Raw genomic sequence first — 9,433 nt, forward strand, 5'->3', positions numbered from 1 at the left:
AGAGAATGAAGCAGAAGATATTAAAAGACCATCAACATCTTGATCTTGACAGGATAAGTCCACACCGCACAGAGACCGTCCTTCGTATTCGACAGGCTGGGGAGACCGAGTTCTACAACAAATCGCCCTTCTGTCTTCGCTCGACTGGATAAACGAGGAGCAAGCAAAGTTAAGTCATCAACCCCTTCGCCGTGTACAAGCAAGAAGGGTGCATTAAGTAATCATTTGGGTGTTCGTTCAAACACGGTCTTCACTCGTTTAGGAGCCTCTAATAATGATAGTGGTAAGACTCTTCTGTGCTCAACTTCCGTGGAAGAAAACGATGAAGAAGTAAGCATAAATGATGACTTGAGAAGCGCAATACCCTCTCGCATGAAGCGTTTGCAAGTGGTGGACATCATCCAGCATGAGCCACTAAAAGCACGAAGACGAGTATTAGTTCTCACTGGCCTCTCCTCAAACAATGTTGAAGAGTCTAAACCTCCATCTTCACACTCCCGTGATGCAAAAGACTTGGAAATTGTGACTTCTTATCATATCACTGCAGAAGAGATACCCGATGACAACGAAGAGGTAGAGGCCGACAAGGCACGAAACACTTGAAGATGAGGTACGATCAACCGTAGACGATTTAAAAGAACTAAACCTAGGCGATGAAGATCCTCGTCCAATCTCGTCGTGCTCTGTTGACTAAAGAGGAAGAAGAGGAATACTACAAATTGTTGGTTGAGTACAAGGACGTCTTCGCTTGGAGCTACAAGGAAATGCCTGGACTAAGCCCAAAATTGCGAGTTCATCGATTGGCAATCGAAAAGGAATCGATCCTAGAAATCAATCTCAACGTCGCTTTAGGACGGAGCTTATACCTGAAATTGAAAAAGAGGTTAACAAACTCATTGAGGCTGGATTTATTCGTGAAGTCGATATCCTACCGGATAGCCAACATTGTTCAGTCGGGAAGAAAAATGGGCAACTACGTGTATGCGTCGACTTCAGAGATCTTAATGATGCATGTCCAAAGGACGACTTCCCTTTGCCAGTTACAGAGTTGATGATTGACGCAACCACTGGTCACGAAGCACTCTCATTCATGGATTGTACTGCTGGTTACAATCAAATACATATGGCTTTGAAGATCAAGAAGCAACAGGTTTTCGAACCCCAAAAGGAATCTTACGCTACACGGTCATGCCGTTTGGACTAAAAATGTGGGGCCACATATCGGCGAGCAATGCAAAAGATCTTTGATGACATGTTGCATAAAACGATAGAATGTTATGTCGACGACGTGGTTGTCAAATCAAAGAAAAGAAAAGACCATGTTAAAGACCTTCGGACCGTCTTTGAGAGACTTAGAAAATGTCAACTCAAGATGAACCCACTCAAATGTGCATTCGGCGTCACATCCGGGAAGTTCTTGGGGTTCGTGGTAAGGCATAGAGGCATTGAAATAGACCAGACAAAAATCAAAGCTATCAACGAAATGCCAGAACCAAAGACGTTGAAGGAGCTGCGCGGGTTGCGGGGCGTTTGGCATACATTCGAAGGTTCATCTCTAACCTAGCAGGACGTTGTCAGCCGTTCGGTCATCTCATGAAAAAGGATGCTCCATTTCAGTGGGATGAAAAATGCAAACATGCTTTTGATAGCATAAAAAAGTACCTGGCTAGTGCACCAATGTTGGGGGCACCGATTCCAGGAAAACCGCTCATTCTATACATCGCCGCACAAGAACGATCGGTGGGGGCAATGTGTGCGCAAGAAATTGAAGACCGCAAGGAGAGAGCACTCTACTACTTGAGTCGTACCTTGGTTGGAGCTGAATTAAATTACTCGCCCATAGAGAAGATATGTCTTGCTTTGGTGTTCGCCATCCAGAAGTTGAGGCACTACATGCAGGCGCATACCATACACGTGGTCTCAAAAGCCGATCCAATCAAGTACATACTCTCAAGACCAGTCTTATCCGGAAGGCTTGCGAAATGGGCAAAGTGCTACTTAAACAAAGTATGACTTAGTGTTTGTGTCTCAAAAAGCGATAAAAGGTCGGTTATTGCAGATTTCTTCGCGATCATCCAGTCCCAGCAGAGTGGGAACTTTCAGACGAACTACCAGGAGAAGAAATTTTTTACGTGGACATTTTACCCCCATGGCAAATGTACTTCGACGGTGCTGCAAGGCGAGACGGAGCTGGAGCCGGAGTTGTGTTCATATCTCCGCAAAACCATGTGTTCCGGGTATGAATTCCGAAGTAGGTTTGTTTACCACGCTAGCTTTGTCGAGTAATGCCTCTTCTAGCCTTGATTGCTCTCCTCGGCTTTCTCCTGCAACAATGAGCAAACTGAGGGCTTGGCTTTGTGCCAAGCGTACTCACTCCGACGCTCAAGTCAGTGAACTTATTGTGAATAAGTAGTATGTTGCTTGAGGACGTGTATTGTAGAGAGATGAGAGAGATAATACCAATTTAAGTGGTTCTTAGGTTCGATTCTGGATCCCCTTCTCAATGAGAGAGGTGGAGTATTTATAGACTTTCACCTTTTGTCACGTAGTGGCCAAGTGGCCAAGTGGCTAGCAGGTGGAAAGACTGATCTGACCTCGGCCGAGGGACCCCTGTCAGGCCGAAGGGCCCAGTTGACTCCATGCCGAGGGGTCTTGGATATGAGTACGCGGATGTGTTTCCTACCGGCTAGTTAGCGGCCGAGAGACGGGTGATGGCCGATAGGCCGTCACGGATATCTCGTTTAAAGTCGTTGACTGGTGTGGATATCTTTGACCTCGCTCAATATGTTGACTTGGTCGTGGTGCGAGAATATGCCCCATCAATTTGCCCCAGCGTAGTCTATGCCGTGGTATGGGCTCCGATGTATGTTGAGCGTATATTCGCACAAGTGAAAATTTTTCGCCCCGCTTCTTCTCCTTGGCTTTACATGAGGCCGTACCATATCCCCCTCCACATGGATGGGTATTGGACATCAAATGTGGAAGAGAAGATCTTTCTTTGGCGGTGGACCCAAGGTTGAGAGTGCGGTGTGCTTTTGATTGCCCCGCCGGTGCTACCTAGCTTGGTTAGTCATATTGCGGCCGGTGAACGGATACTTTAGGATTTTGCTGAGGAAGATGAATAGGCAAAGGGATAAGAAGGGGCGTGTTGAAGACGCTTGGTTACTGTTGCATTGATTGACGTTCAACTGTTGCGTCGATTGACATTCCGTGTACGCATGCCTGACATGTGTCTCTTCGTTGATTGGCTGACGCTTCATGGGCTGCGCTTTGATTGGTCCTCCTTTGCGGGCCTTGGCCTATAAATACCAGATCTTTGAAGTGAAATTGGTTACCAATTTCATTCATTCCAAAAATTTTTCTTCTTTCTAGATCTAGAACTTCAAGTGTTTCTTTCTCTTCCAATCTTCAGAATTTTTACGTCGGCGTAGCACTTTTCTTCAAGGTAAACCAAAAAAAAACTTATCAACTTTTTAATTTGCTTTAAGTAATTGTTGTGAACCATGTCTTCACTGACGCCGGTCCCAAAGAATCGTGCACTTTGGGGGTTCCTCGGTGCGTTTTGATGAGGAGGAGGCGGTAGCCGCCGTTCCGTTAAGGTCGGGGGGCCGTAGGTCTCCTTCTCCTGAAGTTGACCGCAAAGTCCTGGAGGAGTGGGAGGATGATGACGATGTTGATGATGATGAGGAAAGGAATCCTTCCGGTGGGGAGAGGTCAACAGTCCTGCATCATTATGATGCCTGTACTACCGGCGCCGATCGTGGTTTTATCGATAAGTTCATCCGCCGCTCCGCTCAATTTTTCAAGATCACTTCTTTTTTGGCCAGGGGTACAACATTGTTATCCCTGGAGAGGGTCAGGCCGTCTGTTGCCCTCCCACTGGTCACATCGGCGTATATATGAGGCACCCGGAGTATGGTCTCGGTTTCCTCTCAATATGTACGTCTCTACCATAATTCGGGCGATGAACGTTGCGGCGGCGCGCAGCCTTCACCCTTTGGCCGTTAGGACTATAGTCGGCTTCGTGTGGTGTGTCTTCTTGGGGTGATCCCAACGGTAAACTTATTCCGCCGAATTCATTTTCTTGAATGAATGTTCAAGGTGGCCGGGGGTGGTATAGCGCCCAGACCGAGCCAGGCTATCTCACCGTGCCTAAGCTCACCTCTTGCAAGGGCTGGAAGGAACGGTGGGTGTATGTCGAGGTCCCGGATGATTATCCGTTGCCTCGGTCTTTTCAAAGACCACGTTAACTTGCGGTGCGAGAGTAGGGGGAGCGTGAGAAGATGATCCCTAAGGGCAAGAATAAGATGGACGCCGCAAAGGTCTGTCTCAACGAGGACGAGACGCGGGCATTGAAGCTTTTCGAGGTCGATGACGATGGGACGCCGAAAGTTTGGTTGCCCCCGACGCAAGTCATCCAGATGGATGAGCCGCTTTGCCACGTCGGCCTCATACCGGCCCTAGCACGGGGTGAGTGGGGTCGGTGTGAGGCCCATTTTATTTTTTAGCGTTCTTGTTTTTGTGCCTTGACTTGTTCCTTTGTCTAACTCTTACTTTGTTTCTTTCGAGAGAACTTTGGCTCCGTTCGTCGAGCAATTCCTCATGAAGATGGGACTTGACAAAGATGGTAACGTGCGGGAGAGGAATCCGAAGGTCGATGTACATGACCGCCGTCCGTCGCCATCGACCTCATGGATCAAAAGTCAAGAGCTTGGACGAGGCGGAGGCTCGGGCCGAGGTAGCTGCCGCCATTCCGCGCCGGTCCGAAAAGCCAAGTCTTCGGCGGCTACGGTGTCAACCTCGATTCCGCCTCCAACTCCCGCCGTCCGAAGAAGGTGGAAATCGTCGATATTGTCGACGGGGAGGATTCCGATCTTGAGGGATCTCCACTTAGGCGTAAGAGGAAGAGGCCTACCCCTACCGCCGATGCTTTCGCGCCACACTCATGCTAACGATGGCGCCGAGGAACGGGTCAATCGGCCAAGAAGAGCAAGCCCTCGGTGAGATCTAACTTGCGGCTCAGATTTAGCCTGGCTCATTAGATATACCCGATGACCGGCTCTCGGTATGTCCGTGAACGTTGACGTGGACTCTTTGATTGAATTTTTTGTAGATCAACCGGCGCGATCTGTCCCAATTCGAGCGGCGGGTGAGGAGAGGCCTGTGCAGACGGCGGGAAAAAATGCCACCGCCGACTCTATTCTCGCGTCGATATCCAACGACCAGCTCATAGCGGAGGGTACAAGGCTGGGCAAGAGGATTGGGAAGTGGTCCGAACTGGCCGGCATTCGCATTAGGGAGCAAGAAGAGGCCCTGACCAAGACGGGACCGTTGATAGAACGGCTGAAGCTTGATGTTGTGGCCGCAAAGGGGGTAGCCGGAAGGCTAAGCTTGATCTCCTTGTCGCACGAGCGCGTGTGGAGGAAGTTGAGAAGCTCTTTGTCGGCCGAGAAGGCCAAGTTAGAGGCTGCTGACCTCGCCGCCGCCAAGTTGCGGGAGGAACGGGATAGGTACAAGGGCGGCTACGACGTTGTTGTCGCCCAAAGGGAGGAGTCGAAAAGGGCGTACCGGCTCCAGGCGGAGTCACATAGGGGTACCAGTGCTATCCTTGCTCAAAGAGAGAAGGATATTGAGGTGCTTCAAAAGAAGATTATTCCCCGCATGTGTGCTCAATATAGGGACCTGACCGAAGAAACCTTCAGGGAGGTGATTGGGGAGCTGTATCCGGATGGCTCCTTTCCGTGGCCAAAATTTGACGGGCTGTTCGACGATAGGCTCGAGGCTAACGAGAAAGCTGCGGCGGATAAGGCTGCCGAGGATGCGAGGGCCAAGAAGGAGGAAGAGGCGGCCGCGGAAGTAGGTTTGTTTACCACGCTAGCTTTGTCGAGTAATGCCTCTTCTAGCCTTGATTGCTCTCCTCGGCTTTCTCCTGCAACAATGAGCAAACTGAGGGCTTGGCTTTGTGCCAAGCGTACTCACTCCGACGCTCAAGTCAGTGAACTTATTGTGAATAAGTAGTATGTTGCTTGAGGACGTGTATTGTAGAGAGATGAGAGAGATAATACCAATTTAAGTGGTTCTTAGGTTCGATTCTGGATCCCCTTCTCAATGAGAGAGGTGGAGTATTTATAGACTTTCACCTTTTGTCACGTAGTGGCCAAGTGGCCAAGTGGCTAGCAGGTGGAAAGACTGATCTGACCTCGGCCGAGGGACCCCTGTCAGGCCGAAGGGCCCAGTTGACTCCATGCCGAGGGGTCTTGGATATGAGTACGCGGATGTGTTTCCCGGCTGGCTAGTTAGCAGGCCGAGAGACGGGTGACTGGCCGATAGGCCATACCGGATATGCTGTTTAAAGTCGTTGACTGGCTGTGGATATCTTTGACCTCGCTCAATATGTTGACTTGGTCAGCGGGTGCAGAATATGCCCCATCACCATGTAATGCCATACTCATTTACACTCACACAGTTTTGCTCAAATAACGTGGCAGAATACCAAGCTTTGATATTAGGTCTTCAAATGGCAATTGAAATAGGCGTAAGGGACATGGATATTTACGGAGACTCACAATTGGTGATCAGCCAAGTCCTCGATGAGTATGAGGTAAGAAAGGAAGACTTGATTCCCTACCATCGACAAAGCGCCAGAATCGCTTAATCAACTTGACTCCATCAATATTGGTCATGTACCGAGGAGTGCCAATAAGTTGGCTGACGCGCTTGCTAACCTTGCAGCCACTTTGGCACTGGGGGCAGAAGAATCTATGCAAGTACCAGTCTGCAATCGATGGGCAATACCTTTGCTTGAAGCAGTAGAAGATATAGATACAACAAACATGATTTGCGTCTACACGGTGATGAAGATGATGGCGCAGCCTATCATCGATTTCTTGGACCACCAAAAATTACCTGATGATCCCAGGCACAAGGTAGAGGTACGCCGACGTGCTCCAAAATTTATTCATTACAAAGGGACGCTCTACAGACGCTCTTTCTTAGGACACTGGTTGAGATGTCTAAATAAAGATGAAGCTCTTTCAAGCAATGCACGAAGCTCACTACGGTATTTGTGGCGCTCACCAATCTGGACCTAAACTTTATGATCGTGTAAAGAGAATGGGATATTACTGGCCAACCATGGTTCAAGACTGCATGGACTTCGCGAAGAAATGTCAACCCTGTCAGTTCTACGCAAACTTCATACATCAGCCACCGGAGCCATTACACCCGACTGTATCTTCATGGCCCTTTGAAGCTTGGGGACTTGACATTGTGGGACCTCTCACTCCGAAAGCCTCGAATGGACAGGAGTATATTCTCGCTGGTACTGACCATTTCTCAAAATGGGCAGAAGCCATCACATTACGGGAAGTCAAGAAGGAAAATGTTGTGAATTTCATCCGAACTCAAATAATATATAGATATGGTGTACCACAACGTATCATAACTGATAATGGGAAACAGTTCGATAACCATCGATGACAAGTTTAGAGAGAAGTTCAAATTCGAGACATAAAGATAAGTCATCGATGTACAACGCTCCGCAAATGGCTTGGTCAAGGCTTTAACAAGACACTTTGCAACTTGTTGAGAAAAGTAGTAGCAAAATCAAAACGAGATTGGCATGAAAGAATTGGCGAGGCATTGTGGGCCTATCGCACCACATACAAAACTCCTACTCAAGCAACCCCGTATGCATTAGTGTATGGAGTAGAAGCCGTGTTGCCATTAGAAATGCAGATCCCATCCTTACGCATTGCTATTCAAGAGGAACTTACAGAGGATGAAAATGACAAGTTACGTTTAGCAGAGTTAGAGGCACTCGATGAAAAAAGACTAGATGCCCAACTGAAGCTCCAATGTTATCAAGCAAGGATGTCGCGAGCATTCAACAAAAAAGTACGTCCTCGTTCTTTTCAAGTAGGAGACCTAGTCCTTGCAATACGAAGACCAATTATCACCTCTCACAAGCCAGTTGGTAAATTCACCTCAAAGTGGGATGGCCCGTATGTGGTACAAGAAGTCTACACAAATGGCGCATACAAGATTGCGGATGAAGACGGTGTGCTCATAGGCCCAATAAATGGGAAATTTCTCAAACGTTACTACTCTTGAAACAACATCATGCTCCTAAGCAAGAGCGTAAACTGCAAGTCATGCTCCTAAGCAAGAGCGTAAACTGCAAGCCATGCTCCTAAGCAAGAGTCTAAAGCTATGACCTCTATGAACTACGTCGGCTTGATCTTGTGAAGTACTGTTTCTACTTTGCAAGTACGTAGGCAACTTGGGTGAACATGTAGCCTGAGTGCAGCCACACAAACAAAAAAAAAAAAAAAATGTGTATCACACCAAAAAAAAAAAAAAACGTTTTACCGCTCCTGGCCCGCATGAGTTTAAACTGTGAACGGCTAAATCTAAAAATCATGTGTCTGTTACGTTATATCTTATACATAGATATAGTCTAACAGTCGAATACAAATTTATAATGTAACATACATTTATATTATATCCAAAAGAGAGAAGTGCGCAGCATGTCAGCTAAACACAAAATTACCACGTACAACAAAACAGTACGAATACAAAAAAAAAGTACGTGTGTATACCGAAGACTACAACTCTTACTTACTAAGTTATAACGTACCTCGTTATCATGTCAAAATAAAAATGGGTACGTATACAAAAAAAAAAGGGAATGGTGACCTATGACAAAATTTATCCTAGAGTACCAAATCCATCCAAGCATCTGGGTCCAACGATGATTGCAATTCCAGGACTAGACGTCTCTTCTCCTCAAGAACGGCTACATCTTCTGCACTCAATTGCGGGGTGGCCTCCACTTTAGCGATCTTCGACCCTCTTGTTTCAATTTGGTCTTGAGCAGCCTTGCGGGATCTTTCAAGATTTTCCATGTCACTAGCTAACTGACGATATGCTTGATGAGCTTTTTCTAACGTATCTTCCAGTTGAGCTATCTCCTTGCCTACATCGGACATCTTTTCCGCTATAGTGAGACAAGCCGCCTCGGCATCAGCAAGAACATGACTAACTTTTTCGAGCCCTTCGCGCTCTTCAGTAATCTCTTTGCCCAAATCCTCATGGTGAAGACGGTCCCTGGTAGCTTCTTCTAGAAAGCGGAAAGCCTTGACGGTGGCGACATACGACTCTATCTTGTCTTGAAGACGAGTTGGATCTCCTTTAAAGTGTGTTATACATTTGTAAACCAAGGTGGCTTCTTTCCCAATTTTTTCTCGACATCCGCAAAAGTCGCCTCTTTACGGTCTTCAACAAACTACTAGCAGCCAACTTCAAGCCTGTATGTAAAATCCCTTTACTTGGTGTTTCGGCATAATTGTAATCACAGGACGGCGCAGGGACGGACAAGTTTGGATGCACATTGACTAAAGTATCAAGCGTCCTCTTGTGGAGTTCAAGATCT

The 9,433-nt window shown here is 47.3% G+C and overlaps 1 protein-coding gene across 1 annotated transcript; it reads left to right on the plus strand.

Annotated features, from left to right (window-relative positions):
- The first annotated feature begins 653 nt into the window (after positions 1-653).
- Positions 654-8,112, plus strand: LOC141616908 (uncharacterized). Its single transcript, XM_074434072.1, has 9 exons — positions 654-883; positions 997-1,185; positions 2,060-2,237; positions 3,574-3,742; positions 5,114-5,844; positions 6,467-6,601; positions 6,705-6,932; positions 7,024-7,386; positions 7,489-8,112. The coding sequence occupies exons 1-9, from the start codon at positions 654-656 to the stop codon at positions 8,110-8,112; spliced, it is 2,847 nt and encodes a 948-aa protein (XP_074290173.1).
- Positions 8,113-9,433: the final 1,321 nt, after the last annotated feature.

The sequence above is a fragment of the Silene latifolia genome, chromosome X, assembly GCF_048544455.1.
Source record: "Silene latifolia isolate original U9 population chromosome X, ASM4854445v1, whole genome shotgun sequence".
NCBI lineage: Eukaryota > Viridiplantae > Streptophyta > Magnoliopsida > Caryophyllales > Caryophyllaceae > Silene > Silene latifolia.